General features: G+C 39.9%; 3 protein-coding genes across 3 annotated transcripts in view; 2 read left to right on the top strand and 1 right to left on the bottom strand.

The window, feature by feature from the left end:
• Positions 1 to 3642, top strand: part of LOC122672644 (multifunctional CCA protein-like) — a 14538-nt gene extending 10896 nt beyond the window's left edge. Inside the window, exons 14-15 of the mRNA XM_043870106.1 lie at positions 635 to 796; positions 3543 to 3642. Of these exons, the coding sequence (XP_043726041.1) occupies positions 635 to 796; positions 3543 to 3584 (204 nt within the window). The 3' untranslated portion in view covers positions 3585 to 3642. The remainder of the gene's footprint in view (positions 1 to 634; positions 797 to 3542) is intronic.
• Positions 3471 to 23542, bottom strand: LOC122672647 (mitochondrial phosphate carrier protein 3, mitochondrial-like). Its single transcript, XM_043870108.1, has 8 exons — positions 23532 to 23542; positions 19502 to 19508; positions 13872 to 14183; positions 12843 to 13204; positions 12659 to 12702; positions 4821 to 5035; positions 4597 to 4721; positions 3471 to 3808 (listed from the first exon to the last, which is right to left on the bottom strand). The coding sequence occupies exons 3-8, from the start codon at positions 14178 to 14180 to the stop codon at positions 3742 to 3744; spliced, it is 1122 nt and encodes a 373-aa protein (XP_043726043.1). The 5' UTR covers positions 14181 to 14183; positions 19502 to 19508; positions 23532 to 23542; the 3' UTR covers positions 3471 to 3741.
• Positions 21094 to 22864, top strand: LOC122672648 (acyl carrier protein 1, chloroplastic-like). Its single transcript, XM_043870109.1, has 4 exons — positions 21094 to 21222; positions 22127 to 22225; positions 22318 to 22440; positions 22527 to 22864. Exons 1-4 carry the CDS (start codon positions 21154 to 21156, stop codon positions 22650 to 22652), a joined length of 417 nt encoding a protein of 138 aa, XP_043726044.1. The 5' UTR covers positions 21094 to 21153; the 3' UTR covers positions 22653 to 22864.

Genomic DNA, 23542 nt, shown 5'->3' with positions numbered 1-23542 from the left:
TCTTGGGTCATTTTAGGCCTACCCCTAGCTTTTTTAATTCCTTCAATTCGAATCATATCACTGCTCCTTACTGGAGCAGTAAAAGGCCTCTGTTTTACATGTCTATGCCACTTCAAATGAAATTCTCTCAACTTGTCATTTATCGAAGCTCCTAGATTAGCCCTAATTTGTTCATTCCTTATTTTTCTTTCCTAGTTTTACTGCTCATCCATCTCGACATTCCCATTTCAGCTACACTAAAATTGTTTATATGTTGTTTCTTCACTGTCCAGCATTTGGCTCCATATATCATTACTGGTATGAAAGCACAGATTATTGTTGGGAAAAAGAAATTCTTCGGAACCAGTTCTCAGGTCTAAAGCGAAATGAATAAAATCTCTGATCATGTGGTGCCAATCTCGCTTAATTTGCATTCTGTAGCTTTTGCAGCGCCCAAGATGAGTGTCCCATACCTGTAATAACAATTCTACGTTTGTTACACCATTGGATTTCTTCTGTGGTTTCCTCTCTGTAACCTGTAGTTGTTATCATGTTTGGCCCCATTGGAATTCTGTATCATTTTTGTGTTTACATTTATTTGGGTGTGATGCATGGTTCTAAAGAGTAGGGTTAATTTTTGTGTCTTGATTTGCAGGTATTTATCCCACTCACATTGTATTTAAGAGTATCCAGGATTTTTGAGTGTGTCAGAGGCGGTAAAGAGAAAGGGTTTGTACCAAAACGAGGGAGGAAGATTGACTATGAGTGTTTAGCCTCGGGAAGCATGCATGAAACCCGACATGTGTTTGCAAGGGTTGTTTTTGACACTGTTTACCCTCCAAACCTAAACCAAGAGCTTGACTTGGAGAAGCAGAAGAAATAGTTAATGCCACATCAAGAAAATTCAATGGGAATTATATATTTTTTTTCTCACAACTCTTAAATCTATATGCAGCATCGCAATGGATCTTTGTTTTGACAGTCGAGCTGCTCGTGTTATAGAAGGGAAAAGGGCCATGTCTGATAACGGTTTTTATGATGAATAACAACAATTTTTTTTGCAAAACCCAACAAAGGGGGGCAGCACAAGCACAATTGCACATGTACTGACCCAGCAAAAGGGATTAGCAGAATCAATGCAATGGAAAGATTGTTAATTATCCTATACCATCGGTATCCATCCCTGCTCATGCATAGCAATTGATAGAATGATCTTTGAACTAACACCAATTCATACATTTTTTTCCCCCTAATATTCAACCCACCTATCATTCCAACATTTGAAGCATCTAGAGCGGATGGGAATCCGAGCTATGAAGACTGGCGGTTAATGATACCAGTGGAAATCACTGAAGACCCAGGTTTCTGTAGAAGCTACTGCATATAACAGTAGTGCTTAGCTGCACAACGGGTTGCGATGGGGTAAAGGGGAGATAGATGTCCATTTCCGATGATTTGAAGTGCCTCAGCTGTCCAAGTAGATGAGGTCAGAGGGGGTTGCATGGACGAATGAGACGAACTAACGTTTTTGGAACTTCTATGTTGGAGAGGATGGGATGGGTAGATGGAGAACACAAATTGGAATTCATGTAGGAAGAAGAAGCTTTTACGAAGTAGGATTTTCCACCCTGTTTTGACTTGACATATAAGTGGGAGAATGAATGCTACCTTGGTGTGCTGCCCCTGCGTCCAGATACATTTCTAGTTGGTCATGGAAAGGTGGAATTTTTTGAGGGGGTTGCAGTTATTTGGCCTCTGTAAGGGCACCTGGTAGCATATTGCATGTCTAGGTAGCATTCTTTTTCCCAATATAATTATAGGGAAAGTGTTTCCTGTTGGGGGAATGAACTGTGCATTCATGCATGTGGACCAATGAGAGTGGGTAGAGGCATCAACATGGACAGCATGGGGTGGGGCAATCATTTCACCCATCTAGGGGCAGGTGCTATCCATCCCACAATTCTTTATCTCATAATTATGTTGATAAATATATTACATTTTATGTGGTAAAAAAAGGTTCTATGTAAAAAAATTTAGGGGAAAGTTTTTGTACTAGGTCGTGGAAGCCGTGTATATGAGAGGGTGGGAGTTTCAAGGCATTAATTAATGGGTGGGGATTTTTGACTTTTCCAACTCTGTGTGAGAGACCCTCACACATACATAACTTGCACCCTCACACATACATAGCTTGCACAGTCGTGTATGAAAACATTTCCCAAAAAATTATTTGGAGGAAATTTTCACATCAAAACGGAAAAAAAAAATAGAGAAGGGTCCATTAGTTAAATTTCCTGTCAAGGTTTGTGTGTCAGATGAAGGGGGTCATCAGCCCAATTAACGTAATTGCGTAAATCAGTCTGACACTTATCATTTGAATTTGGGTTGGTATTCTCAATGAACGTGGCCCCTGGCCAACAAGAGCATGCCCGTTGGTATCATGGGTAATTACTGTCTTCACCCTTACAATACTAAGTTGATAATATCATATTTGTCACAGGTAATAGACACTCCAAGGCGTTGAAGGGAGCCTAAATGAAACTATGGATACTCCGAAGGCCTCTCCCTTGGAACCAGAACCTCACCAGCGTGCATCCGATGGCTGTGCAGCATGCTGGGGTGCATGTCTGGTGCATCCAGCCGTCCAATGCATGCTGGAGAGGATCCGAGTCCCACTCCCTTTGCTGTGGCTGAGGGAAAACCATCCACTTTACTTTCTCATTAGGTCAAAATTTCCATTGTTCTTCCTAGCATTAGGTTCCTTGTTTTTTTTTTTTTTTTCCTTTTTACGAGTAAATTAAGTTCCTATTTGTTCTTCCCTCAAGCCTCCCAGAGAACCTCCAGAATGCTCCATTTTTTCTCAAAAAAAGTGTGAGACATTGATACAAGACTTTTGGGCACTATAATACTACCTTCAGATTGCTTCTAAACAAGGAAGCTAAGTTCTATAGGGCCACCACGCCACATAATGATCCATGTTTAATGTTTCAAGCAGATACCTTTAAGAAACATAAGAATCGAAAGCAGGTTTCCCCTTACCCTATCCTAATCCAGAATTCCTACTATCATGATCGTAATAACAGTTTTTTTTAAGCATTTATCCATAGTTAAATTCTTACAGAATACAGATGATCATTATAGAGGTTCACTTGAAATAAAAATAGAAAAATCCTAGGAAAAATAAGAGAGGAACTCAACATGGAATATTCGAGAGGGGCGGGGGGGAGACCAATATATGGTAACTATATGGTTGAGAAAGGAAACAAAATTTGACATATCAGGGATTCCCAACTTGCCAAATCATCAGGCTTTAGGACGAGTGCAAGACCACATTATAGAGAGACTTCCTGGAAAAGGCTTTATGGAAACATTTTGCACAAAATTATACCATGAAGTTAAAATATTAAAAAGATAATAATAAGAATAAAGCACCCCGATTTATCTGTGCCATGGAAAAGCCTTTTGTAGGGGGGAGGGACATTTGGAAGCAAACATACAAAACGTTTGTGAAGTACAGATGGGCCTGATAAAATCAACATCCCCACCTTTCTAATCATTATTACCAGTCACCGTATAGGATCTACTGCACCTATGTCCTCAAGATTTAGAGGATGAATTCAAAACCATCCTCACAAAATAAATGTAGCTAAAAAATCTTCTGAATAGGAAAAGAATACACCTCCACTTTGCCACTGGTCACCTTTTTCAGCAACAAAAACCCCAGTCTGCAATCTGGGAAAAAGGAAAGCATTCAATATTCCCAAGTTACACCTTTGCAAGCTCAGATGCATCGGGGGCAGGAGCTTTAGCGACAGCACCACCAGTTGTTGGCCTGGAAACCACAATCAAATCCAATATCAATTGCTACTTCAAAACGAAAATAAAATTAATAAAAAAAATTCAAAGACATGCAAAGGAATTTCAGTAACCTGGAAGGCACCAGGTAGTAGTTTGGATAACGAATTACCCATGGGAACAAACACTAAACGAGATCCTGCTTGGGTCCATGCAGGAATGGACCTCTTTTGCAGGCATAGAACAAATAAGCAGTGAAACAAATATGGCAAAGGTTAGCAGGTCTGCCAGTCCCATCCACTGCTGGCAGGATGGACAGCCACAACTGCCACGTAGCAAAACTTCCTACGGCAAATACCAAAATTTGGTGCACAGGTAGGCTTTCCTCCCAATTCATGGTATTCAAGCCTAAATTTTGATAAATAATAACAGTTTGAGGGCTGATAGTACAAGGGTACATGATTGGATCTGTTGCAGCTTAAAGAATGAGTAGCTCCAACATAAAAGAAAAAACGGCTGAACTTTACTTGTACACCTGGAGAAGTTGGGACAATAACTAGAACTTAACACTTCACATGGAAACTAAGGCAGACCCTAGGGTTTTCCACATACCAAACCCCAGGGGCAATGAATGGCAGGGGCGACATTTAACCTGCCAAATGCCCACTTTGAGACATGAAACTACAGGGGTCCATGTACAGGAAGGACCCAACATGATGGCACTCCAAGTCAAAAATCAAACAATAGTAATTCAATGAGCCAAAAAGACATTACCAAAAAAAAAATGAGCCAAAAAGATTGGCATTTAATGGAGGAAAAACTTACAGCCCAACAAAAATTTTGAAAGCATCGTAGATGCCCCATTGAGCTCCAGTAAGGGTACCGATCATCACAATACGAAGAGGAAGACCACGAGTGAAGAGACCCCACAACCCTAGCTTCTTCACAGCCTGGAACAAAGGAAATTTTATTTAGGGAAAGGAAAAACTGGGGAAGTTGATGGAAGAAATATAGAACCCAATAGAATCCAGGCTACTGCCAATACTCACATCACCCACAGTGGCGCCCTGGGCGTTGTTGAGGAAGGAGACAAGATTGTCAGCTGGGTGAGAGACAATAGCACAGAAAACACCAGCAACATATCCACCAGCAAAGCTAATACCCAGCTGTAGAGATTTGCTGCACTGGTCCTTTGGGGTGGGGATGGCGTACTTGTACAGCATCTCCACAATGGTCTCAAAGGAAGCAAACTTCATCATGGTATCTGCAAAAATTATGATTATAAGCAAACTCCTTGATATTACAACAAAAACATATGTAGAAAACATAAAGCTTCAACACCATGACATCAGCAATCCAATTAGTGGCTGTTCGGACCTTCCAGAATCCAAGCTACCATGAACTGGTGCAAACTGGGAACTAGTTCTGTTATCCCACTATTTAATTTTCACGAATGAAAAGGATTCAAAACTACACCTAAAATTGAAGTTTGAATTCTGATGAAGCATGGGAATTCCATTAAGTAGATGGACTACAGCAGTCCAATCAGACAGTTCATATAAATAGGGAGGAGGTTTTAACCGTCCAACCAGACAATTACTGCAGCCATCAATGCTATTTAAATTGACAGCAATTTTCAGCCACTACATGTCCACACATCCACCCTGACAACAAATGTAACTATGGCCATACTGACTTACATCAATAGCTTTATGAAGCACACCGTTGGAGTGCGGCTCCATTTAACATAAATTCGAGGACACTCTAGGTAGCGAGGTTGATTTTATGTATGCATGCGCGCAACTATGATAAACATGGATCACCTCAAGATGAATTGCATTTAACACAACTGTTGAAATAGGCTACTTACCCGATTGGGGTAATTAGTCCTAGTCAGATTAGGATTAGTCCTAGCAGATTAGGTTTAGTCCTAGTCAGGTTATGATTAGTCCTAGTCAGATTGTGATTCTCTTTCTTTTATTTTTCTCTTTTTTATTGTTTTTCCCTCAGCCGAGTCCTATTTTGGTATTCCTAGTTGTATTAGGAATTCCAAATAGGATTAGGACTGAGGCAGCATTCCTATTTGTACTTTGATCAGTTGTAATTCAGTTCAATATAAATAAAGGGCCTGGGTGATCGGTTTTGATCATTCAAGCACTCATTCCTAAGGCTGTTAACATGGTATCAGAGCCAACTCTGATCTAAGAGCAGCTTTTCTCAGTTTCTGGTTCTTTCCCTCTTTCCTTTCTCAGTTTTTCTGGTTTTTTGGTTCTTCCCCCTCTCGGTTTCTGTTTTTTTCTTTTTTCCTTTTCTCTCCACCACTCTCGGCCTCTTTCTCTCCATCAGGGCAGCAACTATGAGGTGATCTAATGCAAATTTAGCTGCTGCCCTCAATGTCACCTCATTGAAGATCAAAGAACAGTGGTGTGACCTAAATCTGCCGGTAGGATTTTTTCCATCCTTGGAGATCGAGCTATTCTTTCAACTGAAGTTTGATTTCTGCTTTTATGGAGATTGGTTCCTGCTCCTATTGGTCTACACCAGTCCTTGTTTGAAGACTGCAGAATTGGTTTAGATCCAGTTCTGCAATTTTTCTGCAATCAAGTTTTCTTCCTTAATTTGTCAAAATTTAGGGCTTTTTATTGGCTCATCAAAAGGATCTAATTTTTGGAAGATATCTTCCCTACTATTAGAGGGAAACTCGACTCAAGTTTCAGCCCATTCTGACGGTTGAAAATTCTGCAATTTCAAAACCCATCATTCACACTCGATTCAGGTTTTTTGAAGATCTGATTTTTTCTGTCTGGCCGAATCATGGGTGACTCAGAGATGACTACTGGTACTTCTGGAGGAGATCAAACTAGGTCTGATTTTCTTCCCTATGCTGCTGCCATTAAGCTTGATGGTACAAACTACTTAATTTGGGCCAGATCATTATCCCTAACAGTGGCTGGAAGGGGACTCACTGGCCATCTTACTAGCACCACCAAACAGCCTACTGAAAAAGGTGCTGCTCGTACTAAATGGGCTGCTAATGATGCAATGGTGATGTGCTTTGTTTTGAACTCTATGACCACTGACCTCTCTAGTCAGTATCTTCTCCTTGACACTGCTACACAGATATGGACAGTTGTCGAGGGCACTTATGATCGTTCAGGTAGTGGTGCTCAGGTTTATGAAATCAAGAAGACACTCCAAAACACTATTCAGAAGGAGATGTCTGTCACCAAATACTATGCTGCCCTCAAGTGTTTATGGCAGCAATTGGATCACTATGCTCGGTTTCAGCCTACTACTACTGCTGATATTACTGCCTACCACACCTATGTAGATCAGTTCCGGGTCTATGATTTCCTGGCTGGCCTCAATGATGACTATGACCCTATTCGGGTGCAAGTCCTTGGTCGGGTTCCTTTCCCCACTCTAGAGAAGACTTTTTCCTATGTTAACAGTGAAGAGACACGAAGGGCTGCCATGATGATTACTCCCAAAGTTGAGAGATCAGCCTTACAGACTGCTGGCTCCACTCCTGTTGCTTCTTGCGACAGTGTTGCTGCTTCTACTATTACTACCAAAGAGCCTGTTAAGTGTGAGCATTGTCACAAACCATATCACACTAAGGCTCAGTGTTGGAAATTACATGGGAAGCCAGCTGATTTTGAGGCCAAACGTGGTTGTGCTAAGTCTAAAAACAAAGCCAATCACACTGAAAGTGTAGCTCCAACTCCCACTGCTGACATTGGTTTCTCCCAGGAAGAACTCCAGGCTCTACGTCGTATGTTGAACACATCTGCTGCCTCTACTACGTCTGCTGCCAATTCAGGTTCCTTCTTTGCCCGTACAGGTATTTCCTTTGTTGGTCCTTGTGCATCAGTAGTGTCCACTCCATGGATCATAGACTCCGATGCTACTGATCACATGACAGGTTCTTCCAGCCTTTTTAATACATATTCTCCTACTTCTGGTAAGGATAAAGTCAAAATTGCTGATGGGTCCCTCCCCTCCATCTCAGGGAAAGGATCCATTGGTTGTTCTCCTTCCCTTACACTGTCCTCTGTGTTGCATATTCCCAAATTTACAACTAACCTTCTTTCCATTAGCAGTATCACTAAATCCCTGAATTGTAAAGTGACCTTTTTTCCCACTCACTGTGTTTTTCAAGAACAGGACTTGGGGAAGACGATTGGATCGGGTAAAGTGCATGGCGGATTGTACCTTCTTGATGGCGATCCTACACCTACTCAGGCTTTACCTTCGGCATCTTTCTCTTCTGAATTACATAAATGACACTCTAGACTAGGCCATCCCCCCTTAGGTACTTTATCAAATTTATTTCCAGCATTAGTTAAAGACTGTAATAAGACTTTTTTTGTGAGCCTTATGTCTTGGCCAAACAGACACGTTCAACTTATCCTATTTCTAATAAAAGATCATCTTCCTTATTTCATATGGTTCATACTGATGTGTGGGGGCCTAGTAGGAAAGCTTCCCTGACTGGCCATCGGTGGTATGTCACTTTCATTGACTGTTATTCTAGGTTCACTTGAGTATACCTTATGCACACAAAAAATGAAGTTTTTTCATGTTTTCAGCACTTTCATCAATTGGTTAAGACCCAATTCAATGTCACTCTTAAAATTTTGAGTGACAATGGGAAAGAGTATATGAAAGGTCAGTTCCAAAAATACCTTGCTGCCCATGGAATCCTCCATCAGACCAGCTGTGTCGACACTCCAGCCCAAAATGGTGTGGCTGAGAGAAAAAACTACCACCTCCTAGGGCTCTTATGTTTGCTCGCAATGTCCCTTCCCTTTATTGGGGGGATGCTGTCCTTACTGCAGCCTATTTAATTAATAGGCTGCCCAGTCGGGTTCTTCTTTCCAAAGCCCCTATTGAGCTATTACTTGGCTCTTCTTCCTTTATAGTCCCACCTAAGGTGTTTGACTGCATTTGTTATGCCAGGGATACAAGGTCCCCAGGTAAACTTGACCCACGTAGTCTCCGCTGCATTTTCTTGGGTTACTCTGCTACACAGAAGGGGTACAAATGTTATTACCCTCCATCCCGCATGACTTTTGTTAGCATGGATGATGTCTTTCATGAAAATGTTCCATATTATATGTCCCCACCTCTTCAGGGGGAGAGTGTTAGTGAAGATGTGTTGACTATTGACTCTCCACCTCCACTTCAGTCTGTTTACCACGAGTCTGAACCTGTTCGGCCTGCCCCTAGTACTCCCCCTGAGTCAGGGGGAGAGGTTCCTATACAGGGGGAAGCTATTTTTATTCAGGGGGAGCAATCTAACCCTGTCCAGACTCCTATCCAGAGGACTATTAGTGAATTTCAGAGGAGGATTGATGACAGTACTGTGAAGACCTATGAAAGGAAACATAAGCAGGTTCAATCAACTGTTGCTCCAGTACCCATCCAATTACCGAACCCGGATCCAGAACCTACCTCTCCACCTGGTAATGTTCCTTCTCCTAAATTACCTATTGCTCTTCGCAAAGGTGTCAGAACTTGCACTCAACATCCCATATCTCATGTTGTTTCTTATGATTCCCTTTCCCCATCCTTTCGTGCGTTTATTTCCTCCCTTTCCTCTGTTCGTATTTCTAACAATTGGCAGGAAGCTTTATCAGATGGAAAGTGGAAGGCAGCTATGATGGAAGAAATGGAAGCCTTGAAGAAAAATAACACATGGGAGCTTGTGGTTCTTCCACCTGGGAAGAAAACCGTTGGATGTAAATGGGTGTTTGTGGTGAAACAGAAGGTGGATGGCACTGTGGATAGGTATAAGGCACGACTCGTGGCCAAGGGGCTCACTCAGACATACGGCATTGATTACCAGGAAACTTTTGCACCTGTTGCGTAGTTAAATACTGTTCGTGTGTTATTATCTTGTGCAGTCAACCTTGGATGGGATTTGCAGCAGCTAAATGTAAAAAATGTCTTCCTAAATGGAGTACTAGATGAGGAGGTGTATATGGACATTCCACCAGGGTTCTCTTACGACAAAAACCAAGGAAAAGTGTGTAGGCTGAGGGGTGCACTATATGGGTTGAAGCAGTCACCGCGAGCATGGTTTGGCCGGTTCCACAAGGCCATGATTTCTGTGGGCTATAAGCAGAGTAATGCTGATCACACACTCTTTATAAAGAGGACTGGTGAAAAACTCACTGTTCTTATAGTCTACATTGATGACATAGTGGCCAGATCTGCTAAAGGCATTTTTCTCTCCCAAAGGAAGTATGTCCTAGACTTATTGGCTGAAACCGGGTTGTTAGGCTGCCATCCTTCAGATACTCCTATGGACCCTACTATTCGACTCAAGGAAAAAGAGGGTGAGCCTGTTGATAAAGGCCGGTACCAAAGACTTGTGGGGAAGCTGATTTATCTCTCACACACTCGTCCTAACATTGCTGTTGTCGTGAGTACTGTGAGCCAGTTTATGCATGATCCCTACTCTTCTCATATGGGAGCTGTCCTTCGTATCTTGCACTATTTGAAGTCCGCTCCTGGAAAAGGAATTCTTCTGTCTGCACCTCCGGATAGGGGTGTCAATAAAGCCCGACTGGCCCAAACCTGCCCTGAGCCCGGCCCAGGCCCAGGCCCGACCCTGATTTTTCAACCCTGAGGGCGGGTTTGGGTTTAGTTATAGTCTGACCCTGGCAGGGTCGGGTCGGGTCAGGGTTTATATCCTGGGCCTAGCCCGGCCCTGCCCGACCCGACCCTGTATTAATTATAAATATATAATATACATATATATATATATATACTTATATTAAGTATTTTCTTAACAAAAAAAAAACAGGAAAAAAAAAACATAAGAGAATTGTAGAGAGATAACTACTAGCTTTGTCATCATCATGAAGTGAGAACCGATAAAAAGAGTAGATCATCTACTATTTTGATCAAGACCATAAAAAGAGTCACTGACATGATTGTTATTTAGTTGTAGCTCCTATAAGCTTCCAGGCCTATTGAGGGGACACCATTACAATTGTAGAGAGAGAGTCTATACACGCCGTTTTTTTCAACATATTTATTAGCTGTCCCACAGGTTGAGATCCTATGTTACAAAAACATGGTCTAATGAGACACGTGGATGGTGCCATAAATCAGGACCAACCCGACCCGGCCCGACCCTGGCAGGGTCGGGTCAGGGTCAGGGTCGAGAGTTTCTTGACCCTGGCAGGGTCGGGTCAGGGTCAAGGTTAAGGCCTTTAGGGTCGGGTCAGGGTTTAGGGCAGGCCCAGCCCAACCCGACCCATTGACACCCCTACCTACGAATAGAAGCATACACTGATGCTGATTGGGCTGGTTCTGCAGATCGCAAGTCTATTTCTAGGTATTGCTCCTTTGTAGGTGGAAATCTTGTTACATGGCGTAGCAAGAATCAAAATATGGTTGCTCGTTCTAGCGCTGAGGCTGAGTTTCGGGCTATGGCACAAGGTATTTGTGAGTTAACCTGGCTTAAAGGTTTGCTACAAGATCTTGGTGTTCCTATTCGTCTTCCTATGATGTTGTACTGCGACAATAAGGCTGCGATCAGCATAGCACACAACCCAGTACAGCATGATTGTACCAAGCATGTTGAGGTGGATAGGCATTTCATCAAAGAAAAGTTAGAAGATGGGCTGATTTGTATTCCCTTTGTGACATCTGCTGATCAACTTGCTGATATCTTCAACAAGGGATTGTCTGGGAAATTGTTTCATCTCAATCTAGTCAAGTTGGGCATGATTGACATCTTTGCTCCAACTTGAGGGGGAGTGTTGAAATAGGCTACTTACCAGATTGGGGTAATTAGTCTTAGTCAGATTAGGATTAGTCCTAGCAGATTAGGTTTAGTCCTAGTCAGGTTATGATTAGTCCTAATCAGATTGTGATTCTCTTTCTTTTATTTTTCTCTGTTTTATTGTTTTTCCCTCAGCCGAGTCCTATTTTGGTATTCCTAGTTGTATTAGGAATTCCTAATAGGATTAGGACTGAGGCAGCATTCCTATTTGTACTTTGATCAGTTGTAAGTTCAATATAAATAAAGGGCCTGGGTGATCGGTTTTGATCATTCAAGCACTCATTCCTAAGGCTGTTAACAACAACAAACATGAAGCAGAGGAACAAAGCTGAAGGGTATAAACATAATAACAAAACTAAGAAACAGAAACCTTTCCAGCTCAGGTCACTCAGGTTGGAGAAGAAAGAAATGTCATGCTAAGAAAAACCATTAAGACTAGATCTGGTTGCAAAGTAAAGGGGAATGAAGGGAAGTGAAAGCAGTTTAAAAAATAGAATGAAAACTATTCTAATCATAATCTAAAATCTAACGTAAAATCTTTTCAAATGGGATCTTTATATTCCTGTTCAAATCCAAGGAATTTGGTTGCAAAGTAAACTGAAAGTTAATTACTAGATTTGGACTGTTTCCGGGTTAGTTGCAGAATCATATCTGTAATGATTATAAAAATCTCCATTCTAGTATTGTCTTAATTTCATTTTCCTTCACTTCCAACAAGACACAGCCTAAGAAAACAAACCGCACAGAAGCACCCACTTTCTCACATTTGTTAGTTTAGATCAACACATTCCATCCCCAGGAAATCCAATCCAGAAAGCTAGTAACGACATATGGATCAGAATGGGTTACATGGAATATATCACATGAAATTATAAGCAAGCCACTTTTAACCTCAGTGCAACCATTTTTACAATAAATATTGCAAACCCAAAAATCTAAAACACACCATAATTTCTTTAGGTTATGCACATTTTGCATGATAATCACTGGCACTGTATGTATGGATAAGACTATCGACATGGAAAACATATATTCTAATGAGTAAAATGAATAACAAGAACAATAAGAGAAAATGTTTCAACTTACATGGAATCTGACGCCCCCATAGTGGAACAAGCCCTTTGTACAACCTGTAAAGATTTTATAGAGTTAAAAAACCACATGTAGCATTCAGCCAGTCACCATGTATTCATTACTTGGTACAATGTACGAATATACATTCATACAGAAGCATATGCATTCTGCATGTGTAAATGAATGAAGACATTACCCAAAATATCCTTGTGCTTTGACAAACTTGGGGAGCCCATCAGACAGCCCCTTAGCAAACCCGGGCTGAGTTTGGACACGGACCTTCACTGCCTCCATAGGGCACAGGGCAACATCGGCAATCACCTCAGCAGATGCAGAACCAGCAAGGTAGATCAAGGTTTTGTACTTGGTTGCATACTCAGGCCCAGCAATGTCTGAGTAGTACTTCTTAAAGAATTCATAGAATCCATACTTGCAGGCACCCTGCATACTATACCCAAGCAGGGTTGGCACCCAACCCCTGAAGAAACCTTTAACCCCCTGCTCTTTAAGCAAAACTCCAAACCCAGATCTGATGCTCTTGTACTTTGCGGGGTCAATCTGAGGAATGACAATAATCAACGTTAATTAATATCCTCCAATTCGTGTAACACAAACACGATCAAAATCCAAGATCACTAAGTAGTAAATCACACACAAAAATTCATGAAACAGACAAATAGGGGGAAAATGAAAAAATAACTCCCAAAGGAGTTAAATCCTCCACCTGCCAATCGAAGGTTACAGATCTGATGCTTAAATAGGATGAACAATACAAAACTATGATACGATAAGCCTATGAAAGCAAAACCAAATTAGTTAAGCACAGATTCGAAATTATAAATGTGACAAACCAGTGCCATCAGAACCTGTTCAACCCCCTCTGCTTATAAAATCATTCTCCAAAATCACATTAACAGAAACATGAGATTCTATTAAAATCTCATATCGGCATACTAGGTATCAATTCAAAAAGAAAACGGTCATTGAGCAATCCATTACAAGAGATTCTAATTTTGGCCAGGCCGCTCCATTCGATTTAAAACGTTCCAAATAAAAACGGAAGCCAAGACGTCGTAATTCAATGTCTAAAGGAACTCAAAACAAAAGAGATGAGAATATAACAGGAGTAGAAGTTGAAAGCAAGTGTCACTTCACGAACCGCCGACAAATCCAACAAAAAAGAAGATCAGAATCGATAGCGATAAACGATGGATCGAAATGATACCTGCATATTACATTTAACCAGATCCAGAGGAGTAACGGCCATATGAGTAAGGCCACAAGCCAAGATTCCACCGGCAGTACAAGCGGCGTAGAAAGCCGGAGAATACATCGCGATCCCGGGTTCGCTCGGAGAAGGAATGATGAAGTTTTTCGAAACTCCATTGGTCGTTGGGAAGGATGGAGCTGATAGAGATGGGGAGTTCTGGTTTCGGTTGAGAAGATTCTCAAAACCTAGGGTTTTATTCGACGAAGACATCGAATAGAGAAAGCTTGGCATGAGAGATTGACGAGCGTTATCGGAAAGCGCCATGAGGGTAACAATAAAATGATCCGCGCCGCAGCTTTCTTCCTTCTATTGCTCGTAGAAAGAGGAAAAGAGAAGCGAAAAGCTCGGTCTCAACTCTCTAGAGAACCGAGGGTTCAACGTCTTCCCCGATCTCTCACCTTCCGACTCCGGTAGGAAACGCGTCGCACTTGACATAGCAACCTCGCTCCGTTTATTTATACGAGTTCTCGATATCTAAATGACCTGCAATCTTCATAAATTTACAAACTCTGCCATTCACTCCCTTTTTTATGGGAGATAGCCCTCCCCGTGCCTTACTTCTAGAACCGATCACCTACCGGTGTGTTGATGCTTCACTTACTATAAGGTGATGACATATGTTCTTTTGTTTTTATAGATTATCTGCCATTTATCAATCACCCTTATTATTATGATAAAAGGACATTAACGAAAATAAAAGAACACATGTCATCACTAGGGCAAGTTTTTCAATTTTTCATATATTCAATTCATAAGGATCTCTAAGATATTGTTAAAGTAGGATCTATCTCCCTTCGAAATTAAGTGTTCTTTTTTAATTCGAACTTATCGAGATCGACTCGGGAGAAGGTTAAATAAGATAAATTAGGCATTCTTCACTCTGAGATAGGCAGCCCAATCTGCACAATGCCTCAACCTACTTTAAGTATAGTGGGGTTGAAACAACACCACTATAGTGCTTTTTTTTTTTCTCATGTGGAAAATAAATTTGACATAGGTAGAACAACACACACATTCTATTGGAGATGCATTTGGCCTTTCTAATATATATATATATATATATATATATATATATATATATATATATATATATATATAATTATTTTTTTTGATAAAGCCTTTCTAATATTTGATGTAATAAGAAAGTTGGCATTGCTTCTTGATCCAATTTGGATATTTCTCTCACATTGATTTGGAAGTTATAGCTACTAGAGTTTGGATGGGTGAGGAACTTCTTGATTTTAGACATATTAAATGTAGGTGATTTGTTTTGATTGTCCACTCCACTAAGTGTGTTAGAGTCTTCACTTGTTTTAGCAACAACCCTCTTTTTTTCATTCTTAAACTGTTAATCAAATTTCAATTATTTATTTTGATTAAAAGAAAATGGTATACAAGTGTAAGAGAGCATGGAAAATATGTCCCTAATACATAATACCTTTCTTTATCTATTTTTTTTTTTATTTTTATACTCTGAAAAGAAAACGTTGAGAGTGATGATAGGATTGTAATTATGGAGCCAAGTAATGGCACTTGTAGAGGCAAAACCGTATATTCCATGACATTTTTGTTTCGTTATGCGCCTATCTCCATGCTTTTGATTTCTTTATTGGTTTGGTCTATGGATTCTCGTTCTTCCATTGGTTAGAAACGGCCACGAAAGAGGCCGGGGGGGCAGTCTTTGAACGACTTGAAGTTTGAAGAAGTTGATGATCGGATCCCGATGAAGATGGGACCCATTGAGAAACCCCCAACTTTGGTTTGGGTCAACTTTTGGGCTAGTGGTGACGTTTGCCCTCATTTGATAGGGCATGGAAAAATGAAGAAGTCAGAGGCGGGCTGCTGTGTTATCAAGGTCTGCCACGTGTGTGTCATGTTGTTATCAAATGGCAGGAATCAGGTCATTACCGTCGTCCACTCACGGTCTCACACCCGCTAGCCTAACCGTTTACAACCAAATACACGCTGCATATATATGTCACGCAATATGTAATATGCCCAACCTAACCATGGTAACAAAATATAGTGTATTTTTTTTTGGGGGAATAAGAGTTTATTTGCGCACTTTGAAGTTTGAACTCAATCTTGAAGCACTGCGGTTGGGGTTGAATTTGTTCAATCAGAGGGATGTAACATCCTCAATCGCTTAGATCCACCACCCTCTTTGGCCATGGGGCATGGATGAAATGTTAACAAATTTCACCTCTAGGGTAGATAAAATCATGGGTAGAAGGGATTGTTACGATGTCAAAGTGCAATTTTTCATTAATGATAAAAATCTAATCGTCCAATAAAAGATTTTAATAAGGAAAATATGTGAAATCTATGGATAGGATGTGAGAGATGTACAGAAATTTGCATATTGGCATCGTGACAAATTTTTTCTCCATTCTAACCAAATAGACTCACATACAAGAAATTAGCTCTTGCATCTTAACATAATAAATCCCTATAAGTAGTTTTGGCTTTAGAGACTCTCATATTCAAAACCTTGAACTCCTAGCAAAAGTTGCATGACATTTATAATTTTCTTCGAATTCTTTTTGGGCTAAATTTCTTAAATCTATATATTTTTTCTGAGTAGATATTTTACAAGCAAAATTAGGTAAAATTCCATCTTGAAATTAATGCAACATTCTTGTTTTTTTTTCTGTGCAATTGTCAAGGAGCCTATTGGCCATCAGGGCCCCACAAGGAGGCAAGAGAAGACCCACAAGGGATCACTAGGATACCCACATGAGCTGCACTTCTTGGAAAGCAGGTAAATATGGACTTAGTGCTAAGGAGACTTGAATCATCGATCAAGCTCCTAACGCAGTTCTCCCAAGGGAGTAGCGAATCACTAGGGCAAGCCCTGGATCGACAACGCAACATTCTTGACTCTTGAGAGTCGGAAGGTTTTATTAAAAGACCTCATTTGGCAAGTAAGTGATGACTCTAACATCACGATCTAGGAGGATATATGGATACTTTCAAATAAAGACTTTATATTAACATCTTACACGCCAGTACAAATAGTGGACAAGAAAATGGTATATATAATAAGAGATTTTTTTTTGACACCCTTTTAGGTGTCAAATAAATTTTAATTTATTACCTAAAAATAAAATTACTTTTATGCCCTATTAGTATGATGCTTTTTTATTTTTTGGTAATTGACACCCTTTTAGGATTTTCTTATTAACATGCATTTTTTGCTTCTTTCAATAAGGGCAAATCCCTTATTTCACATGTATACTCAGAATAATGGGCAAGTCAATGAGTGTTTTTGATTATGACATAATGATAAATCACTTTTATCTTATTCCTGAAAATCCTATTTTACCTTTTACGTAAAGAACTTTTAAGAATAAGATAAGGGACAATCAAAAGAAAATATCAAATTTTATATCTATATATCACAATATAAACCATATGATAAGTTCTTAAAAATACAAAACAAACAGGGTTTATATGAAGGCATTATCTATGGAGGTGTCATTTATATAGTCCCATTTAATAAAGAAAAGGTGATTCCACCTATAATGCCAATAATACCCTTTATGAAGGTCATAATCATAATAAAGCTTGCAAAGATTGCTATTCCCTTATCATTAGGGATGTAAATGGATAACCGAAATCCGAATCCGAATTCGCATCCATCTTCAATTAGGGGCATCCGTATTCGTTTAGAGATATCCGGAAAATAATCCGAATACTCCGATTAAAATCTGTCCGAAAAAAAATCCGAATACTTAATAATAAAAAATTAAGTAAATAATGATTTCAAGGGTTTTTGAAGATTAAATAAGTTCTAGAATATGATGAAAAGAGAATCATGATCTAAGAGATATGGATTGAGAGTGAATTGTATCCGCTAGGGGGAGGAAGGTCCGGGTTACACAAAGCAGAGATGTAAACGGATGGTCGAAAATCCGAATCCGATCCGCATCCGAATCCGTTTAGAGGTATCCGTATTCGATCAGAGAATATCCGACTCCGATCACATCCGATCCGTATCCGATCCAAATCCGATCCGTTTACATCCCTACTTATCATTTACCTAAACCCATTTCAGGATCCAGATTGTATTGTTTTTTTTTCTGGGTTAAGGGTTGGAGATTGTATGTCATGCAATCTTTAAACTCACGCCTTCCCTTTGCATAACTTTGGGTCCGTTCTGTCATTGAACCAAGGATGTCCAGGAAGACATAATGACGGTTTGCATCAAGACTGTTATGGCCATCTTTCAGTGTTTACTTGAATAGAATTCCCAACTTGTAATTTTTCTTCACCCACGGCGAAGAGAATCGGTGGTCATAATTTCTCTTCCTATTATGCGAAGTAAGAAAATACCCTTAGAGTGTGTGAACAGTTTCATCCAACTGCTATGACATTTGTGGGTGAAGTGGATGAAGAAAACTCTGTTTGACATTAAATCCCTTATTCCAAATAAAAATAAAATGGTGAAAGTTTTTCGTCACACAAAGTGAAGAGAGAATCTCCTCATCCATGGTGATATAATACTATTGAACTCTCAGAACATTGAGTTTCATTGTTAACTCCATTTCTCCATGATAAGAAGAGAACTCTTAAAAGAGTGAGTTCCATCTTTGGACCAAGTTTTCCTCCACTCACGGTGAATGAAATCCCATTTACCATGGAAGAGGATCAGATCCCATGGGTGGAGGAAAACTAGGCATCAGGAAGTTATCAGATCCCACGGTTGAAGGAAAACTATGACAGAAAAAGAATCTGAATTATTCTATTCTAGAACTTGACTATCTTGACCATCTTTTCATCATCTGCGATGGTAGCTTTTTACATGATATACATGTAGCTCGTTGGGCTGCAGTTAAGGGTGTCAATTTGGAACCGTAACCGTATATCGAAATCGAAATTGATCATATAAAACCGTATTAAACCGTACCATTGCAAAAATGATATTGACCATGGTACGGTATAATATCGGTATTAAATACAATACCATCGGTATGTACCGAAACCATATCGTACCATATTGGGGGTATACTTGTAAAATTAAAAAAATACCTAATGCGTAACTAAATCTATAACTCCTAAAACCCTAATTCCTTTCAAGCGTTTCGAATTTCGCCCTTTCCCCTTCGCGGCTTCGCCCTTCTTGGCTTCCTCGCAGCGCCCAGAGCGGCACTCCGGCAGAGCACAACACGCTGAGTTTTGGTTTCTCCAAGACTCCTTAGCGTCAGGGTGAGGGCGCCCACTTTACTCTCTCTCTGTTCTTTTTAATTTTTATCACTTTTCTGTGATTATTTTCTTCTGTTTTCTTATAATCTTTTTCTATTCCACATCACATATCTAATGGACTTCCCAACGAAGTCACTAAATCACTTCTTCTTTTGCTTAGTGTTTTCCGGCGAATCAGACTGAAACAGAACAATCCAAAGGGAGAGAACTGAGATTGTCGAATGTGAAGTGTATAGAAAGAAGGGAAGAGAGATGACTCTGAGAAGTGACGAAGCGGTTGTGAAAAGGGAGAGGAGGGTTGAAAACTGAGGGGAGCAGAAAAGAAAAAGAGAACTTTGAAGTGTGAGCAGAAGAAAGGTTTCTAGTATACTTTTTTTTTCTAGTATACTTGCTTGTTGAAAACTTGAAATCAGTCAGATCGTTCAAGGGCAAGTTTCAATCTAAGGCCTTTTTTTATTAAATTTTTTGGTAAACTTCAATTTAAGGCTCTAAGCTGTTTAAATGTTAAACTGGATTTTATACCGTTTCTGCACCGTTTTTCATACTGTTTTTATATCGTACTGAAACCGTACCAAAATGGTACGATAATTGTATTGAAAATGGTATTCTTAAATGGTATGGTACGGTATCGATATTTATATTTTGTATCATATTGAAACCGTACCATATTACCGAAACCATACCGATTGACACCCTTAGCTGCAGTTATTATTTATAATAAAACTATTATTGATGCTTGTAAGGGCTATGGTTATGTACGGAGTGCACAAGAGGCCAAAGCTCAAGGAATGCTCATGGGAGTACAAAAGCACGGTCATTAGGTCTCCACAAGTTAGACATTTGTACCAATTGCGAAGACCTAGTAGGAATAGGATGTGTGAACCAAAGGGATAAAATGTTGCTGCCACTCGGGTTTGCAGCCAAAGAAATGGAATAATTCATTTCCCCTTTGGTTCACAAATGCCCTCCTAAGTTTTAGTATTTTCCAAAAATACACTTTGTAGATTTTGTTTCTTTGATTGTGAACTGGTTAGCATGAACATTGTTGCAATCCAGGTAGTAGCAAAATTTTGTCCAAACCAAACCCTACTCAATGGCCATGGGAGGTTTTTGACATTTCTTTTGGATATTAGTTATATAATTAAGTCTTTTAAGACTCTTAAAATTATTAAGAAAAATACATCTCTTATTGATCTGGCCCAGAGGTTACAAACCATTTGACTAGGACAATTGAACCCTTCAATTTTATGGAAAAAAAGAATGGTGCCCGACAATGTCCCTTGCGTCCTCTCACATGGGGCAGTAAAATGATGGATTTGGGTCCTCTATAGCATGATAGGGTTTGTAGCACACCATCTGACGGCTCGCAGTGCTCAGGCACGCAACGTCGCAACCCAACGTAGGGGGATGTTGGGCTGTGTGTCCAAGTACTGCAGGCTGTTGGATGTGCACTACACTCCCTGTCGCGCTACAAAAGAACCCACAGCGTACAATGACCACCCAACAGGCAACACCTCCCCTTAGATGCATGTGCGAGTGATCCCATGGTCCCCCGTACAGCCTGGCAGCAAACCCTTTCCATTATTTTATAAACATAAATCTATTTTACCCCTTTTGATTAGTGGGTTATTAGTGAATCTCTTGATTAATTGGTAGTATACATAGAGTCACCATTTGTTTCCCCACATGTTTAAATAACTTTTATCAAATTTTTGTTTTTGGTAGAACTTTTATCAATTTAAGTGAATAAAAAAGATCTAATGGCTGGTTAGTCCGCAGAAGCTTTTTTATTGATGGACCACCACAGCCGGATTGGCGGAGGGCAGAAGCAGGTGGCCCTCTCTCAAAGATTTTGAAAACCTTCATATATATGTATGGATATCTCTCTATCTTCTTATCTGTTGGCTCAAGATTTCCCTATAAATAGCGTTTTTACGGCTAACCGCTCACCCTCCTTGCCGCTGCTCTTCTCTTTCTCATCACCTTTCTACCAATCACACCTCTGTATACCGTTGGTCTTATCGCGCTTTCAATGGCTACTATCTCTACTGCCTCGGTCCGGTTCGGTTCTTCGCTGAAGCAGTCGATTACGAGTGATCGGGTGAGATAGGTTACTATGTTCTTTATTTGTGAAGGTTTCACAGTCTTTAGTTGTGGAGTTTTCAGTTGATTTAGGGTTGAAATTTTCTGGTTCATGACGTAGAGTTTAGAGCATGGTTTACTGGTTGCTGTAATTGTGTATTTGTACTGGCCTTAGTTAGATCTGGGGTAATTTTGATCTAAGCCGGTGCATGGAGCTCGTTAAATTTGGTGGGAGAGAATGCAGCAATTTTGCTTCGTACATTTGATGATCTGTTATGTCTCTGAATATACTTTTCTTTCGCTATTTTCGTTGTGTTCAAGTTCCTGATGTGGAGTTGAGATGTTGCTTAAGAAAAAATGGAAGTAAAACAATAAAATTTCTGTGGAATTTTTGGAAGTTCGAACATAGTTTGCTTGTTTCTGTGAATTATATGCGTATAGAGTTTTCCCATTCCCTTCTCCTGCTTTCTATATAATCAGTGAGGAAGTATGGGATACTAGTGGTTCTTTCCTGAAGTTTTATTTCTGTGATTTGCATGGAAATCTGGATGATAGTTAAAGGTAACTCTAACTTGAGAATTAGAACAAGAAATAATTGATGTGCATGGAAATCTGGATGACAGTTAAAGGTAACTCTTAACTTGAGAATTAGAACAAGAAATAGTTAAGAACCATACAGAATACAGAGCATGTGGTTTACCTACATATAGAATAAAGCTGGATGCTTAGAACGCGCTAACACTAACTAGAGAATTAGAACAAGAAATAGTTGATTTGCATGAAAATCTGGATGATAGTTAAAGGTAACTCTTGACTTGAGAATTAGAACACGAAATAGTGAAGAACCATACAGGATACAGAGCATGTGGTTTACATACATATAGAATAAAGCTGGATGCTTAGAACGCACTAACGCCTTGCAGGTGACTAGGAGGAACTCTACTGTAAAAGTTCTTTCAGTTGGTTGGGCCAGCAATGGCTTCCCTTCCAGAAGGTCCACGCGCTTCCGTGTCTGCTGCTCGGTACTTTCATCTCTACCCTCTATCCATAGGTCTTCTTACTCTGTTTCTTTTGTGTGGAAGTAGTATGATTTGTTCAAATGCTTTTTTTACAGGCTAAACCCGAGACAATAAAGAAGGTATGTGATATTGTGAAAAAACAATTGGCATTGCCTGAAGGCTCTGAGGTCACTCCTGAGTCCAAGTTCTCGGCACTAGGTGCTGATTCTCTGGACACGGTATCCCCATTATCTACTAAAATTATCCTTAATGCGTCATCACAGTGCGATACTTCTGATTCGTTATTCTTCTGTGTGACTTGCAGGTTGAGATAGTGATGGGTCTGGAGGAAGAGTTTGGGATAAGTGTGGAAGAAGAGAATTCTCAGAACATCACAACGGTCCAAGAAGCAGCTGACTTGATAGAGAAATTGGTCCAGAAGAAAGCCTAAGCTTAGAGAGAGAGAGAGAGAGAGAGAGAGAAGTTTTTTTTTATCATTAGAGGAACAAGATTGCGTGGTGCATAATTGTTGTTTCCTTCATTTGTTACTGCCTGGTAATCAGGTCAGCATTCATATTTATGAAGAACAATTTGTGTGATCCTTCTGTGAATCGAGTCTGATTGCTAGTGACTTATTAATGCCTTGAACAAAGCTTCTATGAATTTCTTCCCGCCTCTAAGTCAGTCATGCCCGAACTATTTTCTGTAGTAAAAGATGAAATTAGATTTTAAAATTCCTTATTTTCATGATCATCTAAGTAAATACTGTCACAAAGATACTGTGCAGATCTGATCTTATCAGGAGAAAGCAGAGAAACCCATGCTCTCTTGCTCCCAAACCCCAGCAGTTATTCTCAATTCAACTGTACTCAGCCTTATCTCCACCGGTTAATTCTGCGTTGAAAGAATATGTATGGCACATAAAACATGCTGAATCAAACCTTATTGGTTGAACTCTGCTCTTTATTGATCATCTTCTTACCTGTGATTGGATTTTCGCTGGTGATTTGGGTGCATCACACAGTGGAATGGATAATTGATATAAAAAAGTGAGCTAACCATAGCATTGGTACTTCAAAACTTCTTAGCCATCTTCTCTCAGCTACCATATGAAAGCATGAAATCATTGACATTTAATTGATCATTGCAATCACCTTATTATGTGAGAACATTAAAACCTAAAAGAATGCTTCCAAGGGCCCAATTTCGATTCAAGAAATTTGAGGCATGATGGAGGAAATAAGTTACAAAAATTAGTTGTGGAATTCTATTCTAATAAATAAAACTTTGGTACAATAGAAATCCTAGTGTTCATTCATGCTGAATAAACAGGAAGGGAAA

Source organism: Telopea speciosissima, chromosome 8 (genome assembly GCF_018873765.1).
Source record: "Telopea speciosissima isolate NSW1024214 ecotype Mountain lineage chromosome 8, Tspe_v1, whole genome shotgun sequence".
NCBI lineage: Eukaryota > Viridiplantae > Streptophyta > Magnoliopsida > Proteales > Proteaceae > Telopea > Telopea speciosissima.
This window is presented reverse-complemented; position numbering and strand designations above follow the sequence as displayed.

Bases quoted from the DNA above. Each gene is read 5' to 3' on its own strand.
- LOC122672647 (XM_043870108.1), bottom strand. From the start codon at position 14,180: ATGGCGCTTTCCGATAACGCTCGTCAATCTCTCATGCCAAGCTTTCTC. The intron at 5,036-12,658 runs GTAAGTTGAAAC...TAATTTTTGCAG, and splicing joins ATGGGGGCGTCAGATTCCAT to ATACCATGATGAAGTTTGCT. The intron at 3,809-4,596 runs GTAAGTTTTTCC...TGTGGTTTCCAG, and splicing joins TTCAAAATTTTTGTTGGGCT to GCCAACAACTGGTGGTGCTG.
- LOC122672648 (XM_043870109.1), top strand. From the start codon at position 21,154: ATGGCTACTATCTCTACTGCCTCGGTCCGGTTCGGTTCTTCGCTGAAG. The intron at 21,223-22,126 runs GTGAGATAGGTT...AACGCCTTGCAG, and splicing joins AGTCGATTACGAGTGATCGG to GTGACTAGGAGGAACTCTAC. The intron at 22,226-22,317 runs GTACTTTCATCT...CTTTTTTTACAG, and splicing joins GCTTCCGTGTCTGCTGCTCG to GCTAAACCCGAGACAATAAA.